The sequence below is a fragment of the Dunckerocampus dactyliophorus genome, chromosome 6 (assembly GCF_027744805.1).
Source record: "Dunckerocampus dactyliophorus isolate RoL2022-P2 chromosome 6, RoL_Ddac_1.1, whole genome shotgun sequence".
In the NCBI taxonomy this organism is placed as follows: Eukaryota; Metazoa; Chordata; class Actinopteri; order Syngnathiformes; family Syngnathidae; genus Dunckerocampus; species Dunckerocampus dactyliophorus.
Window position 1 is genome coordinate 23,748,526 of NC_072824.1, and position 23,384 is coordinate 23,771,909.

The window sequence follows — 23,384 nt, forward strand, 5'->3', positions numbered from 1 at the left end:
CAGAAAACACAAGGTTGGCAACCTCCACACAAACATTGTTGTTGTGTTCCTCCTGGGCAAGACACTTCCCCAAGTTGCTATTGTAAAATAACTATTTAGGCCACATCTTTCAGCATAATCGCAAACTTCAGTGGAACCCACTCATCTCTCTACCCCTTGTACTAGCTGACTGAAGACGACGTAAGCGTTTGCTGAAATCAAAACGGAAACTAACCATTGCACATTTATTTGTGAGCAGAGAAATAAGGTGAATGTATGATGAAGGATTTGTGCACATTTTTATTTAGATTATTGTGTTTTCCTGTAGAAATGGGTATATGGTGTATGATTCTGAGCTGTGATTCAGGGGTTGGGCTATAGGGGGCAGTAAATCCAGGTTTATGCTGCCATACTTTTATTATGAAGCTTATTTTGCACTGAACAAGAAGTCACTATGAACACTATGTTTTAATGCTGTGTACTTTGTGACCGTGGTTATGTTTTGGCATGCAGGGAGTTGACATACGGAACCATTTTCATAGAAATGACCCCTTGTAGTTTGACAAGATGGGTTTCGCAACAAAAATGGGACTGTTGGTTCCACTGTAGTAAGTTTGGGGTCATCCAAAGTGGCGCAGCTGAGTTTATGTCGACCTCTCATTGCAATGTTTAGGACCTCCCAGGAGAGCCATCACTCTCGTTCACTTGTGGACTTTTTAGGGAGATTCACTTTAATGACGGTCATCCTGTCTGCCTTTCGGTATTTGCGTGTAGGGGGGCTGGGAAAACTTTGAGGGTGTTTATTGGAATTGGGTAAAAGTTTGAATGTTTAGGCGGGTGAAGGGGGCGGGCACACTGAACGGGAGTTTTGGAAGGAACATCAGATTGCTTACTGGCAAGTCAAGAAGCAGCTGTTTAGACTGAGCGTGAGTCATCATCCTCTTCATTCTCAGCTCACCGCCTTCTGTGTGTGTGTGTGTGTGTGTGTGTGTGTGTGTGTGTGTGTGTGTGTGTGTCCCATGAGAGACAGGAAAATAGGTCCTGAAATAGAGCATGCTGACCGGTGTGTGTGTAGGCAGGGGAGGACAGAGGCGGCCTGTGCAGGCAACGTGATACCAATGCCAGTGTGAGAAATGCACTCGTGTGGAAAAGGTGGAGAGAAAGCAGAAAGAGTGACAAGAGGGGGAAGACCGTGTGAAGGGTAAGAGAAGGAGGGAGTGAGAGGGAGGGGAGGGGAGGCGTGCTCAGACTGAGAGGGAAAAAGCTGGTGGTGGTTCACACACACACCCATACAGACACACACACACACACACACACACACAAGTCGGCAGAGTTTCTCTTTGTGGTGTCCCCTTTGTGGATGCTAAGGACCTCAGATTCCAGTGAAGTTTCGAAGAGGACTGGAGTTATTTGTTGCCAGCTTTACTGTATGACGAAGACATGGGCTATCAAAAGGCGCTTCTACTTTTTCTTGGTAAGTCATTCATGGTAGTTCATGCTGTTTGCGCCTGTGGGAAGAAACTCAAAAGGAAAAACTAAAGGAGTCTGATCAAATTCTACTTATGTTACTTAAATCTACGTGTGCTATCACATGTTAATGCGCTCACTGCTATGACCAAGTGTCACACCTTGCAAGAACGAGGAGGGAAGGAGCAGCAACATCACATGACCACCAACATATACAAGAGTATACAGGACGCTGACTGTGAGCATTCACGTCACAGTGCCGCGGCACTGTAGGGAGCTATGTCACATGAAATAAGCTGCATTGTTGTTTCTTAAATGGCATTTAATCATATATTTCTACATATGTATGGTATATATTTTAAATTAAAAGTGCACATGCTCACATAATGAAATTGTGAGGATTATGTGAGATTGTGCCTTGACAAAGAAAACTATACGTTTCGTATTTTTGGTTTGATGAGGTGTCAAACTGCATTGCATCATAGTCAGAGGTCAACCAAGAAGTAACCAAAATATGCCAATAAGAGCGCTCACTCTGGTGCAGTACAGTTGTAGAGGTACACCACAGCTAACTGCAACCACAGGACAGAATTACAGAGGTTTTATTGGATCTCATTAGCTACGTTAAACCAAACGTTTAAAGCTGAAGAGGTTGCTCCTTTTGGATAAACCTGCGGGATATCTACGTCATATGTAAAGTTACAGCGTTATGTATTTTTACATGCGGCTGCGCCATGGTGTGACAAATGACCGTGGTGACGAATGTGAGACAAAATACGTACGATGGAAAAGTGGTCGGCATGTCAGCGTCACGGTCTGGCTTCAACTTCCATCGGAAGATGTGTTTGTGGAGTGAGCGTGTTCTCCCTGTGCTTGCGTGGGTTTTCTACAGGTGGTCTGGTTCCCGCCCATATTCCAAGAGCATGCATGTTGGATTAATTGGAGACTGTAAAATGTCTAAACTGTCTGTTAGGTGTGAATGTGAATGTGACTGGTTGTTTGTCCTGATATGCTATACATGTACATACTGTATACTGTCAGCTGGGATAGGCTCCAGCTCACCCGTGACCCTAAGGAGGACAAGCGGTATAGAAAATGGATGGATATTTTCAAATATAGAGTGGAACCTCAGTGTCGTTAATCCGTTCCAGAAGGTCCGACCAAACACAAACCAAAATGTGCACTATGCAAATAAATGTTTTCCCATAAGAAATAATGTAAATCCAATTAATCCATTCCAGACACCCTAAAATATTAACACAAAACACTTTTTTAAATAGTTTTACTTGCAGAAAGCAATTTAAAATGCATATAAATGACAAATGAAAGGGATAAATCAACATTGAATGTCAGTTTTTCCTTGATTGAAGACTATGAAGGCTGTGAGGCGATGGACCAACAGACATCCACACAGACACCACCTTCTTGTTTTGCTATGAGTTATTTCTTGAATTCAATAGTGTTTCTCACCTTCTTCATCAAAATGCTCACGCTTGCAGCTTTCTATGGCTTTGTTGTGGGTTATTTTGCAGCCGTGATCAATAAGAAAAGCAGAGGCTTGTGGCGTAACTGTTTTAGTCAGCCAAGAACTACAGAGTCAACTGCTGATGACATCGTAGACGAACGCCGGCGCTGGGGGACAGTGACTTTCAGTTCTGGTTTCCATACTAACACACTGCTAAGACAGGCGTTTTGTGATAAAAAAATACATTGGACTCACGCAGTATATTAATAACACAACAAGACACGTGCCACATTGTACGCTAACTGGGAAATGGATGCAAACCGAGGCCAAATTTTGTTGTAACTTTTTGACGTAAACATAACGTAAAATGTGCTGGGAGGTAAGCTAACCAAGGTTCCACTGCACGGTATGTTCCAGGGCCACCAGCAAAAAAAATACGAGTACATTAACCATTGATGAATGATAACGTAAGATGATTGAAGAACAGACGGAGTCTGCATCACGGTGTAGAAGTTCCATATTAGTCTCGTCTTTGTGTCTCACAGCAACTATAGTGCATTCAAGGACCGCCAAACAAACTGCGAAATCTCAACGCTTGACAGAAAAACAATCAATGAAGCATAAAGACATTTTTATTTTTATGAAACAGCGGTACATGTATGCTGTCCATTTCATCACATATTTGTAAATTATTACACACTTAAGGTGAATGAGATGTGTTTTCTACAAAAAAAACAGCCTATTTTTGTACAAATATATCAATAAATAGGTTTCCGGTGTAGCTTAGCAGTAGCAAACATAACAGAAGGAAGGTGTTTTCCTATTCTATGATCTTGTTTTTCCAACAATCAGTAAGAGCGAGTCCTCCCAACACACACCCATATGCTACGCTTAATATACACTTCTGCCTTAAAAAGCTCCTTGATGGGCAGGGCTTCCGTGTGGTTACGACGACAGGCTTAAGATTCCACTGACGTCCCTCCCTCACTGCATGTCCATGTCACCCCAATTGTGCAAGCGTGATAAACAGTACAACTATGACCACGATTATTCACACACCGTGGCCACATTTTGACTTATACTGTTTGTTTTAAATGAGTCAAGTTATCTTTTCGCTGGAAATGACACAAGAAAGTTATTTTTGTTACATTTTCAACTCTTTAATTTTGAGGGGACACTTTGTCACCATTCTAAAAGATCCTGGTAACATTTCACATAATCTAAGACATTCTCATCTATTCTAATTCTAGAACAGTGGATTTGATTGTGTTTGGAAAGAGTGCAAGCAGTTTATAGCTTTTTGTCAAAATTTTTTGTTTATCCATCCATCCATTCTCCACATCTCCAAAACATCCATGTTAGGTTGATTGGAGCCTCTAAATTATCCATACTGTAGTTGTGAATGTGAATGTGATTGGTTATTTGTGTCCTGTGATCGGCTGGCGACCAGTCCAGGGTGCACCTTGCCTCTCACCCAAATGTCAGGTGGGATAGACCCCATCTTACCCGTAATCCAAATGAGGACAAGCGGTATAGAAAATGGAAGGATGGATCTATGTCTTAACACAACATTGTATAGTCATTTGCTACCTTTTTGTGTAATTTACAGCTAAATGACAGCCATTCAACAAAAAAAGTAGTGTAACTCATAATTTGGCCTAGGCCGAGGTGTCCAAACTTTTTCCATTGAGGGCCGCATATTGAAAAATGTAAGGATACGAGGGGCCACTTATATGTTTATTACTTTTTGATATTTCTATAAATATTTATAGAAATATATGTCTTTTTGTAAATGTATGTAAATAAATATCTGTATTTTTAAATATATTATTCATATATTTATATATTATTGTTCTTTATATATTGTTATATTTGTCTGAACAAAGGTAGCTTTAGTTGTATCAGGCATTAAACGCTGTAAGAACTTAAGTGATTTTGGTTATTATCAAGAAAACCATGGAAGTTGCTAGATATCAGCTCTTAAATTCAACTCTTATGAGCTATATCTGTTATCATCATTATATTTATCCAAACAAATGTACCTTTAGTTGTACCAGGCATTAAAACGGAGCAATAAACTGAAGAAACAAGGGTGGACTAATATTTGTTTTCCATGAGTGTGTATGTAACGGATGCCAGCCTGTGAGGCTGTGCAAGTGTACGTTGGTAAAACCTCACTCGCCCTGCCTTAAGAGCTGCGCTGAACATACGGTCGAGAGTCTGGGCTTTTGGCCGTGTGGTCAGCGCTCTCGTCTCCCATTGCGAAGGTCCTGTGTTCGAGCCCCGGTGCGGGCGGTGCGAAAAAGAGCGGGTTGTATATAATTAAAGGCAAAGCAATGTGTTATTATGAGACACTAGTATCAACATTTCAGCTTTTTCTCTTTATGTTGAGCCGTTTTGCCCTATTTTTGCCATTTTTGCAAGGTTTTTTTCTTTTGTTTAATTTTATTTATAAAATGTGTTGCAGGCTACAAATGGCCCCTGGGCCGCACTTTGGCCACTCCCGGGCGAGGTTATGAGTGATTTGTTTTTAAACATATATCTGGTCTATGTGTGTGGACCATTTCTAATCACCACAAACTGTTTGGTATCAAAGAAACAGTTTTGTTTTCTTGAAAAAAAGGACTTTATTGTGTGAACACTTACTAAATCCTCACTTAAAATCAACTTTTATCCGTAAAATTGAGTTATTATGTGTGATATGTGGTTACCAGTATCCAAAAGTCTTTTCACTTTCTCATTTGAAGCGGTTTATGCCTCACAGAAAACAGTAGAAGTCAGTTTGGTGTTCACTGCAAGAAACACGGATAACTCTTCATATGCACACATTTGTCTATATTTTATAGTGTTTTATGTTGTTTTTTTTTTTAAGATTTGAGGTAAAGGAAAGAAAAGGCCGCATTTTTTTCAGGAGAAGCAACAGGTGCCGTCTGGTGCGCATGTGACTTTGAAGCAAACATGACCTTTTCATCAAAATGAAATTAGCTTTTAGGAGTATGACTGTGACTCACGCAGTCACGGGTCAGCGGGACAGACACGCAAAACAAAGACATGCTGCCGTAGTAGTCGACAGGTCGTGAACTATTAGCACTTTAATGACCGCATGCAGCTGCAAGAGACAGAAAAAAAAGAAAAGAAAACGAGAGGACATCTAGTTCATGTCATCCATACACTGTGAATGAGCGTCATATGCACGCACAACACAAAGTTGCTCTTTGTCTGCTTTCAGGCCTTGTGTTTTTTAGTCATAGACTCGGAGGCAGTCATGCTGTTTCACACACTTACTGACAGATTTTGGCTGGTTTTATCTTCACTGGTGCGCTCTGAGAGCTCTCGTCCTGCCACAAAACAGGGGTCTCATTGTGGAGCTAGGGAGACGACGCCGGAGAGGGAGCTATGTGTGTGTTACATGCTTGTTGTGCTGTGGTTAATCTTGTGTTTGAGGGGTGGGACATGTTGTCATGGTTGCAAGTGTACTAAATAACACAAAACAACATGAGCCATGAGTCTGATTCCTAGCTCAGCAGTCACGCCAGTCCGTTTTCATAAACGTTGACATCACCGTGGAAGCGGGAGTGAAAGTCATTCGAATATCGACACAGCTGCCGCCTGTGCATGTCTTGATGACTGAGAGAGGAACAGGACGTTACATACAGTATGCCAGTCGTTACACAAGAGAGGGACACACTTTGGTGAAGACACATGATAACTGTCAGTCACGTGTAAGAACAACGAGACATTACACGTCTTCACTTCCTGTCAATGTACAAAAAAACACCACATTTGTGCCTGACAGTCTCTTGTGACAATATTCAAGCCCCAGCAATCAATCTGACATTTTGTGGTTATAACGGAATGTTATATGCCTTAATCACGTCATCATGAGCAGTACAGTAATCCCTCGTTTACACGGTTATTTGGTCCCAGAACCCACTGTGATTTTGTGAATTTTCGTAAAGTAGGGACATATTTTTTAATAATAATACCGAATAATATTTTCATAGGTATAGCATAGAACATGTTTACGACTTTCTAAATAAGTTTTTTTATGATTAGAGCCTTCAATACATGAAATAACACCCCTATAGTCACATTTACATCAATATAATAGACATAATAAGAGTAAATAAGCCATTTAAGACATAAATAAGACTCGTGCTCATGTGGGTTGCTATAAAGCAGAGCGTGTGGCGGACAGGAAGTGACGTCGGGGTCTCAGAGTTGAGTTTCATCTTGCTGTGTGTTATGCCCACAAGAGTAGCCTGTATTTTTATTAAGGATTTTTATTAGGGATTATTTTGCCTTTGTATTATTTGTACAAACTTCATTCTTTGCTCTTTTTGTCCAAGTTTTTCTGTTGTTGTTGTTGTTTTTTTTTACATTTTCCAAATATTTCAACTTTCTTCTGAAATAATCTTTGTAAATGTCTTTTAATAACATTATGACTTTATTCCTATAATATTATAACTTTTTCTCCAGCTTAATTTTCCAAAAATTACAACTTGATTTGTTTTGTTTTTTAATATTATGACTTAAAAAAAACATAACTTTATAACTTTAACTATATAACTGTAACGTTAATCATTATGCATTATTTTTCCTCATAATATTACAACATTATTCTCTATAGATTACAACTTTTTTCTCTTAACATTTTATTCTTGTAAAATGACTGCTGATTTTTCCACTGCCGTTATTTTTTAGTCGTCTTGTTGAATGATATTTTTAAAATGTGCAAGGGGCGATTAAAAAAAAAAAAACATCAGCGAACCGGAAATGGCCCCCGTGCCGCTCTTTGGACATTTTATGCTTGAAAATGCTTAATTTAGGCAAACAAACAAAAGCCGTGATAGAGTGACAAGGAACAACTGTACATATTTCTTCCTGGAAATGTGCCCAGTAGGGAATAAGGGACCATCACATGATTACAAGCGGGAATATAAGGGCAAGAAAACAATAAACCAGCACAGGGTCAGTTTAATCTGGCTGACATGACTTGAGAAGAGGAAGGAAGATCTCCAGATGCGCTATGTTTCTTTTGACACCAACTTGAAGTAACCACAAAATGATCATAATGTTGCTTGTCAACTTATTTTGGTAACTGAAAAACTAACAGTTGTCATGTTTTCCCTGCAGGTGTACTGTGCACACTGGGGAGCTGCATGCCTGAGTGCGATTTAGGCTTCAACATGGAAGGAGGCAAATGTGTTGGTAATAATCTTGACAGTGTTGCTTTTTAATGACGTTCCATTTTGATAGTACTGTAGCTCGTGTTGTAGCTCGTAGAAAATAAAACCTTTGAAGCGAGACATCGTGGAGCGTGGGGCAAATGTATGGTTGGCCTAGTTGGGCTAACCACCACACAGCCAATACTCGCTTCTGGTTATTACTTGCCCAATCAAAGAGCTGAGAAACTGATATCTCTTTATTTATCAGGAAAATGCAACAAAATGGAGAGCTGTGAAGCATACAGGCGTGTTCAGGAGTCAAATAGCATGTGGCGTACGATAGATTTGCACATGCTGGCAGGTCTGCAGTAACATTGAAAGTACTCCCTGCCCCCGAAGGTTCCCCACGAGAAGCCTCTCTTTACTTAAGTGGCCCCAGCAACAAGGAAACGAGGGATCACTGTACACGGCATTCATCTGCCTTGAATGTGAAGTATCTCCACTTGAGACTCATACGACTTGGTTTGTCTGATTTTCTTCAGAGGGCATTCTTAAAACCTCGTGGTTTCAAACTGCCATGTTGGTTTCATGAATTTACTGCAAATAAGTTCGCAACAGCTAGTTGTTTGTTGTACTTTAAAAGATGATTTCATATGATCATTTTGAACATTTAGGACCACAGCTGAAAATATACCTCAGCCCACTCTTATTTTGAAGGCCAGAAGTGTGCGTTGAGAAGGTCTCTTGACTGTTGCAACAAGGGACGTGCAAGAATAAACGTACTTCCCGTATAATTATAGTAAACAGTAGGGACACTGAGTTCACGAGACGAGATATTACATGTTGTTACACACTTCTGCACTCCGTGTGTATGCTACCGGCCCCGCCTCCACCCACCGAGACAAAGAGACTATACGACCGACAAAAGAGATCACTGTGTTTGTGCCGTTGTTCTGAAACCAATTGTGTGATTAATTAATTAATTCATTATTGTCCCAGGCTTAGTGCCCAGAAGACATTTTTTTCTGAATGTAAAATCTTGTCCCGTTTTAATCTCGCGAGATCTTGTGACACAAGACCTTGAGACATCCCTAGTGAATGGACATCCCGAAACTAGTGATGTGCGATAAAGTACAATAAAGTATCCATCTGCCACTGATTTCTTTTCCGATCCAATACTGAGTAAAATTCAGGCTGGTATCGGCGATACAGAGCCGATGCTTTGTGCAAATACACCTAATGCGTCTGGTAAATTTGAAAAAGTAGCGTATTTCAAATCATAGCGTCAAGAATACAAGACACCCGAGTTATTTATTTATTTTAAACCCTGAGGTATATTGAGGTCGTGAGGTGATTTCCAATATAGCCAAGCTAATATACGACAACAGAAAAAAAAAAAAACAGAGGACAAAATCATGCAAAATATGTGAACAAAATGTAAACAATAAAAAAAGAAAATAAGAAAAAGAAGAAAACTCTTGTAATAAATGATTAATTATTAAGAAATACCATAAGAATGAAAACTTTATTCGCAATTTACGAATGGCTCCGTTTACGATCGGCCATCGTTTGGCTGAAGTAGCAAAAGTATTGATGTTTGATTTGAGAATTGATTTTAGGGCGTGAAGAGCTGGTATCAGGAGTATCGATACTTAACTATCGGTCCGCACGTCACTTCCTGGAACCCTCGGTGACACTGTTGTACAATGTGTTAATAAATGATTCCGTCAGTTCAAACTAATTAGTCCACACATAGTCCACATGTTGTCGTTTTTCCATAAAAAATAATTAGCTTCATTTAGCTGATTTAATGATTAAAAAGACACACGAGAAGAGATACACTGCAGTGATGAGTTGGCTGAAACGTAATTTTAAACGTCCCCACGACTTCCTCTCCGTCCTCGTAGGCTAGCTGACATGCACAAATAGCTACGACTCTTTTCTTGGTAGCTTGGGTGTGCGTTGGCTAAAATGTCATAAATGCGTGAGGAATAGGAAGTGTGGCGTTAGTGCGGGTGAAACGCGTCACTTGCGTTACAGCGGAACCTCTGAGCTCAAACAGAATCTTGTCAACCTTCCGTTTGTTCAGTTCTACGTTCAATTTATTCTATAAGAATTCAGGGAAATGAAATAAACCCTATATTAGTTGCAGAGGCAGTGTGAGAAGAAGAAGGGTTGTACATCACCGTAAAACTGAGAAACAAAAGTCAACTTTAATTTTGAAAATGAGAGTCGGAGGCAGTTGCAAACGTGCAGAGGCAGATTACTGTTTTGGAGGTGAGTCAATTCCCAAAAAGATTAAAACACCTGACCCTTCTTGTGTCATTATTGTCACCTTATTGTTTGTCATTTTGCCCATATTGTGTTGAGCAGACAGGACGGAGACGTGCACCGCTTTCTATATGTTGTAATAAGTTTCATTTCTAGTGCTGCACATCAGTTTTTTCTCTTTGTGGTCACTCATGCCCTTCTATGGAAGTGGCGATTGCTCATTGACTACAAGGGAAGCTGAGCTTCCTCTTTAAATGTAATCAAATATTACCTTTAATAAAGTGTAACTTCCAGGGAAGCTGAGCTACGCTGGGGGTCTATGGAGCAGGGCGGTACTTGATTTTGACTGACAGCAGCCAGAGGAGTGAGCAGAATTTTTTTCCCTTCTGCCCCATGATGCGTAGCAGACACACACATATGAGCGGGAGACAGCCGTCGGAGCAGACGTGAAGTCTTTTCCGGAGGGAATTATTTCACAACAATTCAATTCTACAGCTATTTCTCAATTTGTCCCAGCGTTTTTGAGTTTTGTTTGTTCGTTGCGTCATTAAATCATATGACCGTTGCGGGAGGAGTAGCTTGCTAGTAGCTTGCTAGTAAGCCCAGCCACGACGGCAGCGGACAGCGTTGTTAAAATCATATAATCGTATGTCGGACCCCAATGAGGTTCCCCTGTTTCAAAAACCAGTAGCCGCCACTGTGCTGTGGCGAACCATAACTTTGTTTAAAACAAAAAAACAAAACAAAACAAGAATACAACTTTTTTTAACTTTTCCAACTATTTCAATTTTCTTCTGGTAAATTATTATGCCTTTATGCTCATAATGTCTTGACTTTATTCTCATAACATTATAACTTTTTTCACAACCTAATTTTCCAAAACTTTATGTGTTTTTTTTTGTTTATTACAACTTTAAAAAACCCATCTTTCTTTAATATTTTAACTTTACATGACATTATGACATTATTCTGGTAGAATTACCACTTTTTCTCGTTAGAATTGTTTCTCTTAATAGTTTGACTTTGCGCATGTAAAATTCCTGCTGATGTTTTGATTTTTGCTCTTGTTGTTGTTGTTTTTTTAGTTTTCTTGTTAAATAATATTTTTAGAATGAAAAAACAGCCGTGGGCTGCAAACGACCCCCGGGCCGCACTTTGGACACCCCTGCTGTAGGTGTGTGCAACGTCTATTGAACCGGCTGTGTTCAGGATGACTTGCTAAAACGTAAATAAGTAAATCTTGCCCTTTGACCTGGTTAGATTCCTGAACAAGTTATTCAATCCCCAATTACATTTCTTTTCAAAATGTACAGACTTTCAATCGATGGCCAATTTAATAAAAACAGTTACCATGTGTTGAGCTATTTGTACTGTAAGTTAATATCTTTTGTTGATTCAGTGCAAGCCACTCATTTTAGAAGCTTTGCAAATAAATACAATTTCGGGTTGAATATATAGTTAGCGCAGCTGTAGTATAGGATGTATAGCTGGGGTGTTACAACTTTTTCCAGCAAGGGCCACATATGATAACATTTACGAATGCAGAGACACTGCACTTTGAACACCCCTGAGGTATAGAATGTTGTGAAATTAGGTCGCCTGTGCCTTTCACCCTGGACCCAGCAAAGCACGACATTGCTGATCTGATAACTACACGCATAGCAGCATCACAGCGTCTACTGTGATGTATACAATACTACTTGTCCAACAGGGACAATTGTTTTCAGCACAACGGGGCAGGAGAAAGTATCAGATGTCAAACTTCACACCCGTGTCCCAACAGAATGTCCTTTCACTCTGTCCCCCCGGTGCTACCCATGAATCCATCAGAGTTAAACCCATGATGTCCACTGACCAGCAATAAATGCTTTGACAGGAAGTCTGAGCTTTTACACAGAACGTTTTCTCCGGGAGCATTTCTCCAATAGTCCCCAGCGTGCATTAACTCCACTCTTTTCCAAATATCCAGATGTGAATGACTGCCTCAAACCTCTGGTAGCATGTGGTGACCACATGCTGTGCTTCAACACACACGGCAGTTATTACTGTCAGTGCCAGCCTGGCTTCACGGAGATTAACGGACGCATTAATGTCACTGGAATCGACGGACAGTGCACAGGTGAGTGACGACTAGTGTGGCGTTTCTCTGTCTAGCTCATCGCTCCCAACTGTCTCCTTGTGTTCCTCCATTAGACGACAACGAGTGTGTCTCCAGCAAGGGGATATGTGGTCACAAGGCAGATTGTTTGAACCTGATTGGGAGCTTCAAGTGCACCTGCCACGATGGGTACAGAAACACCAGCACGAATGGACATTGCAAAGGTGATTACTTTGTTACTTCTGAAAGCTTCGCGTCTGTCAGAAGTTTAAAATGTTTAACAATGACCCTAGGATTAGAGGGTGGATTTTGGCAGTTTAAAGTTATCCGTAGGCGTGAATGTGAGTGTGAATGGTCGTTTGTCTATGTGTGTCCTGTTACTGACCGGTGAACACTTCAGGGTGTACTCCATCTCTCACCCAAAGTCAGCTGGGATAGGATCCAACTTGTCCTTGACCCTAATTAGGACAAGTGGTATAAAAAAAATGCATAGATAGATGGCATATCTTTTGATACAGGTCTTGTATAGGATTTCCTTTGACTGTGCAAATGGACCTAATGTTGCGGCCAGTAACGGTATGTGTTTTTCTTTCCTGTAGATATCGATGAATGCAAGGATGCTGAGATGCAAAAACAAGACCTCTGTGGGAGTAAAGGAGCGTGCAAAAATACAGATGGGAGTTACTGGTGCAAGTGTGCAAAAGGATACACCAATTACGGCAATGCAAGGACTCCATGCTCTGGTCAGTGTTTGCCTTTGCTGGTTTTGGTATGTTTGTTGTGTCTGTGCGGAAGTTTAACAAATCATTTGTGATTTAACTGTTTTCCTTTCCAGAGCTGGATTGTGAAACGTTTGAAGCTGGGAGTGTACCGCAGGTAAAACCTCCCATTTACATTAGGCAGCACAGTTGAGTTGCATTTTTGCATCTTCTTCATTTTGGCATCTTATTTTGCAAAATAAGTCATGAGTACCAGGCACAGGCGTATGTTACCATGTTGTCCTTGTTGAATTCATTACTGATTACACCAACTAAAACTAAATAAACTAACTAAAAAAAAACACATCATGAGCTAGATCAGTGCCACGGTTTTAAACTTTTGATGGAAACACGATAATAACTATTTTAAAACACTAAAACCATACAACATGCACAGTTATTTAGGTTCCCAGTGCAGATCAGTTCAATGGAATATTTAAACAGGGGCAATTTTCTTTATTTACACACAGGACCCCTGATGTTTTTGTGTATAGTCTTGAGTATTTTGAAACCCGAACAGTGTTATTATTGTGTCTCTTCTCAGTATAACGCAGGCTTGGCAGATCTTTTGTCTATGATGAGAAACAGCTGTGTGGCTCTGTCTCAACCGAATACCAGCGTTGAAGGCAAGGCTGATGGAGATGCGCTACTGGAGGTCAGGAAAGCAAACAAAAAGCACATGTACATTGCGGTTGCAACAACACCTCATCTTGTGTGCTTCAACATGGACAGAAACTCTTGACAGCGTCCGAGAAGGTCTTATCATCAGTGGACATGGACACCAGTGAAGACATGTACGGGCTGCTCAGCACAATGGAGAAGTCCATCCGACTCATTGGCCCACAGCTCAGAGGCAACCTCACCAAGATGGGCTCCACGGAGACAGGTAACACCCAGTTTCTCCGGCTGACTGAATACTTGGTATAGCATAATGAGGCTTTGCTTGAGTAGATGTGGAGATTGCGGTACAGAGAGGAAGATCTCCACCGACCGGACTGGTGCGCCTGAAGACTGAAAACGCAACACTCGACACTGACTGGACAACAGCAGCAGGAACTGGAAGTTATCCTGGTAAACTTCTTCTTTCATTACTTCTTCCAGATCACTGCCAAGAACAAAATGTTAACAAAGGAGACAACAATAGATTATGGAGTCGGAAGAGGGAAGAGGGAAGGAGAGGGAAGAACAGACAGTCAGTGTTCATTTTTGAGGATGTCCTGGTCACGATGTTGTGTTTCAAAAATTAAATAAACACACAAAAATGTAAAGTAGTAATATAATGAAGAAAGGCTTGGTAGCACAGTTAGGTCTAATGCAAAATTTACCATGGGAGGTGGAAAACAGGAACACACACAAAAAGAGAATACATCCAGGAAACAGGAAATGTGTTGATAGAACAAGGTGCATCAAGCACACAGGAAGCACGGGAATAACAAGTCCAAGCACAAACATACATCCAATGCAAGCAAATGTACTGGCAACTAGTCCATCCCAAGCAAACCAAGTAAAGGTACAGCATACCGAGCAACACAGGAAACAGAAATAACAAAGTAAAAGCACCATAGAGGAACTAATGACTAAAGAGAGAAACACCAACCCAAAAGTTTAACCAGTCACACGGAAAAAGACAGATGACATCAATCCACCTTTATGCGGATCCTCACCAAAATCGAATGCATTCTTCCTTGGACCATGTGACAAGTTTAGCTAAGTTATGGTTGATGATGTGTTCTGGGAAACAGTGATGGTGGCTGGTCTGACAGGACTGTAGCATATTCATCGTGGAGTGTAGGAAAACTCCCTGTAACACTGCTGCTTCAACATTTTTAAAGCAACGATAATAAGTATTTCCCAAATTTTTAAGTAAACAGCACAGTGGAATTGTGCTTAGCACGCCTGCCTCACAACTCGGAGGTTTGGGGTTTGAACCTTACCTGGAGTGGGCTTACTCAGGGTTCTGTGGTTTCCTCCCACAGTCCAAAAACATTCACGTTAGTTTCATTGGAGACTCTAAATGATCCATAGGCAGGAAAGTGTGCATAAAAGGTTGTTTTTCTATACGTGTTCTGTGACTGACTGGTGACCAGACCAGTGTGTACCCACCCTCTCGCCAAAGTCAGCTGGGATAGGCACCATCTCAACCTTTACCCTGACCAGGATAATGACAAATGATATTTAATAACCTTTTCATATCTGACCGTGTCGTCTTCTAGGCTTTGCGATGGCTGCCTTGTTGAGCTACAAGAACCTGGAGAGATCTGTTAACCGATCCTTTGACCAGCTCCAAGGTTTTGAAAAAGATGACGTTGAACCGACTTTCAAAATCTTCTCCCAAGTTGTGTCAGTGGTAGTGTCCAACCCATCCACTCACAACCTGAGCCACCCGGTCATACTCACGCTCAGACATCTCCAGGTTTGTCCGGTGTTAGATCAATGCAGTCACAAGTTTTAAAACCCTAAGCCAAACCACAACCCCAACCCTAACCCCATAATAATGCTTTTGTTGTTCTGATTTAGGACAAATCTGAGGCAAGCTTCGTCTGCGCCTACTGGAATGACAGAGGTGCCTGGTCCGCAGATGGTTGCCATCAACAACACTCCAATGCCACACACACAGTGTGCCAATGTGAACATCTCAGCAGCTTTGCTGTGCTGATGGCGCTCTACCCCATGGACGTAAGAAGAAGAAGAACACACACTACAAATACAAACACCTTCTTGTGTTTTTTCAGCTAAAATACCGTATCTATTCTCCCCCCCAAAATATCATTTTCAAATGTTGTCATTTTGAATCATTTTGACCTTAACCGTAAGTCATTCTATTCATATTTTTCTACAAAAGGCTTAGAGCCCCACTAGCCACTTTGTTGTTTTAACAGAGGTCATTTTGACATTGCAAAACAACAAATAGTAGGACTCCTACTGCAATGACATTAACTAGTCTGCAGGGGTTGAATCAAGGCAACTGGACTCTTTTTGTTTGTTGAAGACGTTTTGCATTTTGTCCAAAAGGCTTCTTCAGTTCTAAAACTTAGGTGTGGCGTTTCGCTTTTTATGTCCCCGGTGGGTGTGTCTCCTGGGGGTGGTCTCAAATATGTTGTTGTTGTTGTGGCTGGTGAACGACTGTCCTGCATAAGAATAGGTAGGAACTACTCTTCCCGTTGAATGAGACAATCTTTGGGGGAGAGACTAACATCCCTTACAGATCCAACCCTTACAGATTACCATAACCTGGATGACAGAACCTACACAAACATTAACTGGGAATCCATTCCATTTAGTTTTAAGTGATGCACATTTATCCTATAGCGTAAGAAAACGCTAAATACTTAAAATACTACTTGAATTCTATTAAAAATCCTGAAAACAAGTAACCCTACATTCTATTGGCCTCTGTTATTTGCACAGTATCATTTTTCAGTCTTACTGAATCACAGTTGTTATTATTTTTTTTAGAAGAAGATCTGTAATAAAGTAGCTTTCCTGTAATAATTGGATCGTACTGATGAGGTTAGAGATTGTAGTAGCTGGGGATTTTAGTGAAGTTTTTAGCTCAAGACGAGCAATTTCCTAAAGTCCCAGTAGCTTGACTCATATAAATACACACCACAAACCAAGACCAACGTGGCAATGAAACAATACACACATACAACTGTTTCACTCAACGAATATCTTTTCTCCTCTAGCAAAACTTTGCGCTCCAGTTGATAACAAAGATCGGCCTGATTATCTCCCTGCTGTGTCTGGGCATTTGCATCCTGACGTTCAAGTTTTGCCGCTCCATACAAGGGACGCGCACAACCATCCACCTGCATCTGTGTATCTGCCTCTTCATCGCCGACCTCATCTTCGTGGCGGGCATCACCCAAACAAAACCTGAGGTATGTTTGTCGAAGCCGGTGGTGACTTTGTTTCCATGGAGCGTTGACCATTGAGCGGAGGCTCTCGTCATTGTTTACACGCAGCCTAGAGCTCAGTTATCAGCATCGCTTGTCACAGTGGAACATGAGAGAACGTCTGTGACATTAAAAAGGCTCTCCATTGATTTTTAACTAGGACATTGTGTAAAAACAACGGTAGACTCGATCTGATGTTCTTAGCAGTGCAGTTCCCCCCCGTCACTCACACTCAACACCCGGTCACACAGTAGCAGCAGCCTCGGCTGCTAGCAAGCGGCACATCATGGCAGATACTAGAATTTACCTATAAATAAATAAACAATTAAGATGTAGGCCGGAAAAAAATGAGCTTCCTCTCCTTGAATGACCAGCAGCTGCCACTATTTGTGACACCGTTAACAAAAATGTGGCCCCGAGGCCATTTGGAGCTGTTTTTTTATTGGCTCCCAGCACATTGTAGAAATAAAATTAAACCTAAAAAAAGGCACAATTTAAAGAGAAAAACCTGAAATGTTGATACTAATAACTAATAATAACACAAACATTTATCTTTAAATATATGCCGTATCTATAACGGTCTTTTTTTAGCCTAAAAAAATATATAAGTGGTGGAAAAAATGTGGACACCCCTGATCTAAGGGAACTGAAATTTTGAACGGTAATGGTTTTATTTATCTGAAAAATGCTTACCAAGTTACACTGAGGAAAATCACATGTTTTACACTTGCACAATTCAAGGAGTTGGAAGAATCACATCTTATTTAGTCCTTCCTCTCCCCCATGTCTCAGCAGTTACTGATAGTTTGTTCACTTCCCGTGTTTAACATGTTACCATTTTCTAAAAGGGAGAGAAAAGAAGTGACATGCATGCTGTGACAAAAGAAAAACATAAAAAGAAAACAGTTGTGTTAATATATATAAGTACAACTACACCCAAAACCAAACAAAAAAAATAGATGCAAAAATCTTCTTTAAAAGTTTTGCATTTTAAAAGTTTTTGTTTAGCTCCGTTGTCTGCATGCACAGCTGGTCCATGCCAAAAACAACAGTGGCTGTCTACCAATGGTGACTGTCGTTGCATTCTTCTCAAGATAACAAATTCCGCAACATACTGTATACAGTAAATGCAACACTACGGCGTACAGTGAAAATACATTACAACAGTGGTCCGATCAATACACTGTAGCGATCTAATTTATCTTATTTATTATATTGTGTAAAACAGGAACAACATCAAATTAAAAGCACAAAATGAGTAGGCCACAGACCTACCATCCACCAGTACGAGCCTGGAGTCTGTTCTTCAGAGAGATGGTTGTAACATCGCTGTTTGATGTGTGTGGTAACAGGCACTGTGCTAGCATGAATGAACTTGAGGTTGTGTACCAAACAAATATGCACTTTAGCACTCAATAACATCATCAAATCTTACCTTTATGCGTTTCCACATAGTATCAGCATTTGGGACCAAATATGAGGTGAAAGAAAGATGGGAAAAATACGGTATAGTAGTCTATCTGTGCAGAGTGGGAGAAAATGCACATGACTACGGTGCGTTCAAGAACAGTCGGACAAAGTGGGTTGGGTCGTCACTGGCGAAACACAATCAAACAAAACAACATTCCAAAATTGTGGGATTTCTAACTGCATATCATTATTTAAGTAAAAGAATCACCCATATTTCCAAAATGTACAGTATTTACATAAAATTTGGTTATTTGCAAATTTTTAGTTTTTAAAGAGTTTTTTTTTTTTTATCATTGTAGCTGAAAGTTGACTTCAGCCTAATTCGGCTCTGGACCTGTACCATGCCGCGGGCCCTTGGTTGGGACCCCTGTATTACAATACTTACAGTACATACCCACGCATGCTTGTGCATGTGTATTACAATGTTTTAGAGCAGTGGTCCCCAACCCCCGGGCTGCGGCCCGGTACCGGGCCGTGGGTCATTTGGTACCGGACCGCACAGAAAGAAAAAATATATTCCATTATTTCTTTTTTTATGTTTTATTTTGAAAAGGTGCCGGATTCTCTCTGTTACATCCGTCTCACTTGACGCATGTCCATTGTGCGTGTGCTAACTTTATCTCATGCCGCACAGATAGACTACTACTGTACTTTTAGCATTTTTCCTTCACCTCATATTTGGTGTCAAATGCTGATACTATGTGGGAATGCATAAAGGTAAGTTTTGATGACTTATTGAGCGCTAATGTGCACATTTGTCTCAAGTTAATTCATGCTAGCGCACTGCCTCTTACCACTGTTTTAGATTCCAATAATATAATAAAATATAAAGATATTTAATCATTTTAAAATAATATTTAAAAATACACTTAAAAAAGAATGCATTTTCTTGGTCTCTGTGAATGAAGCTAGTTGTAAAAAACAGACGTGTGTATGTAAAACTTGGACAGAATTCCCATTTTTGGTCATTTTTATCGTAAACAATTCCCTAAGATGATTACATATTACTGCTTTAAACTTCAAAGCTCCCAGTCTTGTGCTGACATAGTGCTGTGGTTATCTGTTGGCAAAATGGAAAATGCCCGTAAGTCTTTATTCAAAGTGTTGTCTGTATAAGGTGAGCTAGGCTCGTATAAACACAGCAAGACTCATTTCATTCCTCTCCTCACTATGGAACTTCCGCTCATCGTGTGTTTATGTTGTATCACAGGGCGGCTGCAGGTTTATTGCTGCCATGCTCCATATTTTCTTCATGGGAGTGTTTGCATGGATGCTGCTCGAGGGCGTGCAGCTGTATCGTATGGTGGTCCTGGTCTTCAACGCCACCATTCGGCCGCTCTACTTATTCCTCTTCGGCTACGGGACACCCTTGGTTATCGTCATTGTATCTGCTATCGTCAGACCCGAAGGATACGGTACTAAGGAGCTGTGAGTGTGTGCAGAAAAGATCAAACGTTTGTGTTTGAGTGAGAGTCCATTAGTGCAGAGTTTCCCATCTCTCCACTGCAGCTGCTGGCTATCCCTCAAAGACGGCCTCATCTGGAGCTTCTATGGCCCCGTGTGCGTCATCATCTTCCTCAACGTCTTCTTTTTCATCGTCACGGTCTGGAAGCTGGCCCAGAAGATTTCTAGCCTCAACCCGGACCTCTCCAAACTCAACACAATAAAGTCAGTGAGCACGTCCGCCTCTCTTTGCAATTGCAACATGAATGAGTATTACATACTGTGCATGCTCTGAATTATACTTCACTTAATTCACAAAATGACACGTTTTGTCTTGAAACAAGGCATACCCTCGAGCTAATGGTTAGTTAGAACGTAGCCTTTTCTCTCAATCCAGCGTGTCGGTTGAGATTTATAGAAGCGGTTTAAATATGTTTTATTTCAGTTGCTATTTAAATGTAGTCCCTTTTTAATGTGTTAGTGCAAAGTTACAAATTAAAGTGGTGTTTACTGCCCGTTTATGACAGGGGTGTCCAAAGTGCAGCCCGCCAGCCATTTGCGTCCCTCGGCACATTCTAAAAAATATAATTTAACCAGAAAACTAAAGAAAAAAAAACAGACAACAACCAGTAATTTCACAAGAATAAAGTGAAGATATTAAGAGAATGAAGCTGTAGCTTTTGGAAAATTAGATTGTGGAGAAGCATAAAGCCAAAATATTATGGGAATAAAGTCATAATTACAAGAAGGAAATGTACAAGAAGAAAGTTGAAATAGTTGGAAAATTTAAAAAACAACAACAACAACAGAAGTGGAAAAAAAACAGCTATAATTTTACAAGAATAAAGTCCAAATAATAAGAGAAAAAGGTAGTATTCTAAGTCATTTTAGTAGCACAGAGTTGAAATAGTAAAAAAAAAATGTTATTCTTTAAAAGTTGTAAATTATGAGAAACAATAAAATAAAGTTCTAATTTTTGGAAATTTAGGTTAAGGAAAAAGTTATACTATTGTTTGAATAAAGTGAAAATATGGAAATAAAGTCATAATATTACAAAAAAAAAAGATTAATTAAGAAGAAAGTTGAAATATTTTGGGGGAAAAAACTGCAAAAATGGGGGGAAAAGCAATGCATAGAAAGCAAAAAAAAAAAAAAAAAAGTCATACTAATAACACGCTTTTTTACCTTTTGCACAAAGCTGACATGCAGTTTTTTTTCTTCTTGGCATATCTACCTGTGTTGGAAAATGTTTGGACACCCCTGGTTTATGAGCATCTTTTGTTTGAAGCACGCAGCAAACCAACAGGAAACCAACTCGTCCAATTCATTCAATGAACGTCAACGCTCTTTTTTTCCTGAGCTGTTCACCAGACACTGTCCATCTCCTCTGTCCTTTGCAGAACGTTCACGGTGACAGCCATCGCTCAGATGTGCATTCTTGGACTCATGTGGGTGTTTGGAGCCTTCTTGTTTCGGAAAGGCAATATCGTAGCAGAATACATCTTCACAGTCTTAAACAGCCTGCAGGGAGCACTAGTCTTCATCATGCACTGTCTTCTATCCAGACAGGTAAGAGGTGTCTGTGCCTGTACAGTTCAATATAAAGACAGCAAACGCCTTCCTTATGCCTTTCTGATTGCTTTCTGCTCCCCTCTGCAGGTTAGAGAGGAGTACTACAACTTTCTTTTCTGCATATGCGCTCGAAAGAAGCAAAGATACTCTGACTTCAGTAGTACACATCCATCCAGTAGCCAGTCACGAGTAAGATTTATATGCGCCACCACAACTCCCTCAAACACTGGCTTCTATTTGTAATTTTGTTTTTGTCTTTTAGGGTTCTCGGAGTGGGCAGAACACGGGAGAATCCCAAATATGAATATCCCTCGGTATTATCCTTCCCAAAGAAAGACATGTAGCTAATACCAGATTGTAAAGCCTCAAAATGAATTGATCCACTTCAGTAAAACCAATGAGCCAAGTCATCCCGATGATGCCTTCAGGTGCTTATGAGAAAGCTCATGCTACATGTTTGTCACGTCATCTAGTAGGATTCATGACGTTCATGACAGTTGGGACGTCAGAGAAGAATTTCTGAAAGCGAAGATGTTTGAGTCGCTTCTTGCCTCATCTTGAACATATCTTGATCATCATGTAAGTTTCCCCTTGGAACTATTTATTAAGTACAGACATTATGAAGTTTATTTTGGGGTAATTTTCCATGTAAAAATATAGGTGACTGTTTAGTCTATGGGATCATTTAGAGAGAAGATTCACTGTGTTAAACCATATGGGTTTATTTAAGAGTGGAGAAAAAAACAATATTGAACTCATGAACTGCTTCAAGTGGGCCTCCGGTAACCAAAACAAGTCCTGGTGTTTGAGCAACATCAAAACAAAACCGATTGGGAAGCATTGCGATATAGCTTTATGGTTTGTATTTTGTACCCCTACTGACCTTAATACAGAGGTACGTACTGTGAGGGTGATGTACCGTTGGACGCTTATATCTACCGATACCGAAACCAATCCGATACCTTATTTTCTCCTTACCTGTTAATCGGTTTGTATGCGTAATATAGAGACGTTAAAGACTCCATGTTCAAGCTGCCGTAACAGATCTTCTTCGGTTGTTTAGGGCCACAACCACTAGAGGGGGCACATGATCACAAAGGCTCTGACTACTTTCAAGTCAGTTTAGATGCACACTGTTTATATTTTTAATAGCTAGTGGCATTTGGAGACTTGGAGGGTTTATTATCATGTTATAAAATCCACCTGAAAAATGTACGAAAATTTACTCAAATTAAAGACCAAAATGGGGCCGCAAACAAAAATTTGTTTAGGGCCACAGAAAGCCTGCGTGAAAGTTACTGTAAGGTTTCAAGCGTGCGAGAAATCTACCTTAAATCATTTCATGGCACTTTTCCTTTTTTTTTTTTTTTTTTTTGAGGAACAAGCTTCATTGAATGCTCTTGATGACTTGAAAACCTTGCCTTCTTACAGAACAGTTTACATAATGTGAAGTAGTTGTAATTTATAGAAATGATTCCTAGGATGTCCAAGAGTGTTCCTACTAAAAGACAACTGGGGCAATCTTTTGGTGTGAATGGCTTCGTCTTGTATGTTTGTTTACATTTAAAGCTTGTCATTCCGTCTTTGACGAAAGAACTCTTCTTCACTTTGAAGTTAAGCTGCATTTTTTGGAAGTGCTTCATGTGTGTTTGGCATCTGGTGAATGTGAAGGTGAACATTTTGACTATTGACTATAGAAAGTATGTACATATTTTTCTACTTTGTTGTTTTGGTACTATTTTCTTGAAAGAATATGCACCCGATATTTTATTAAAGTTTCTATCACTGCAACTGGAC

The 23,384-nt window shown here is 40.2% G+C and overlaps 1 protein-coding gene across 4 annotated transcripts; it reads left to right on the plus strand.

Moving 5' to 3' along the window:
• Positions 1-939: 939 nt before the first annotated feature.
• On the plus strand, positions 940-23,369 carry LOC129183097 (putative adhesion G protein-coupled receptor E4P). Of its 4 annotated transcripts, none has more exons than XM_054779952.1 (17): positions 940-1,180; positions 8,048-8,122; positions 12,320-12,469; positions 12,544-12,672; positions 13,048-13,191; positions 13,284-13,324; positions 13,751-13,861; positions 13,939-14,092; positions 14,158-14,277; positions 15,420-15,619; positions 15,724-15,882; positions 16,893-17,087; positions 19,783-20,000; positions 20,082-20,240; positions 21,416-21,584; positions 21,675-21,776; positions 21,850-23,369. In XM_054779952.1, exons 2-17 carry the CDS (start codon positions 8,074-8,076, stop codon positions 21,889-21,891), a joined length of 2,142 nt encoding a protein of 713 aa, XP_054635927.1. In that variant the 5' UTR covers positions 940-1,180; positions 8,048-8,073; the 3' UTR covers positions 21,892-23,369. The 4 variants fall into 4 exon arrangements, with proteins under 4 accessions (XP_054635927.1, XP_054635929.1, XP_054635926.1 ...); XM_054779951.1 differs by lacking the exon at positions 940-1,180 and adding an exon at positions 1,236-1,453; XM_054779954.1 differs by lacking the exon at positions 8,048-8,122.
• Positions 23,370-23,384: the final 15 nt, after the last annotated feature.

Coding starts and splice junctions, on each gene's coding strand:
- LOC129183097 (XM_054779951.1), top strand. CDS start 1,420: ATGGGCTATCAAAAGGCGCTTCTACTTTTTCTTG. Junction 8,123..12,319: donor GGAAGGAGGCAAATGTGTTG/GTAATAATCTTG, acceptor CCAAATATCCAG/ATGTGAATGACTGCCTCAAA. Junction 15,620..15,723: donor TCACGCTCAGACATCTCCAG/GTTTGTCCGGTG, acceptor GTTCTGATTTAG/GACAAATCTGAGGCAAGCTT.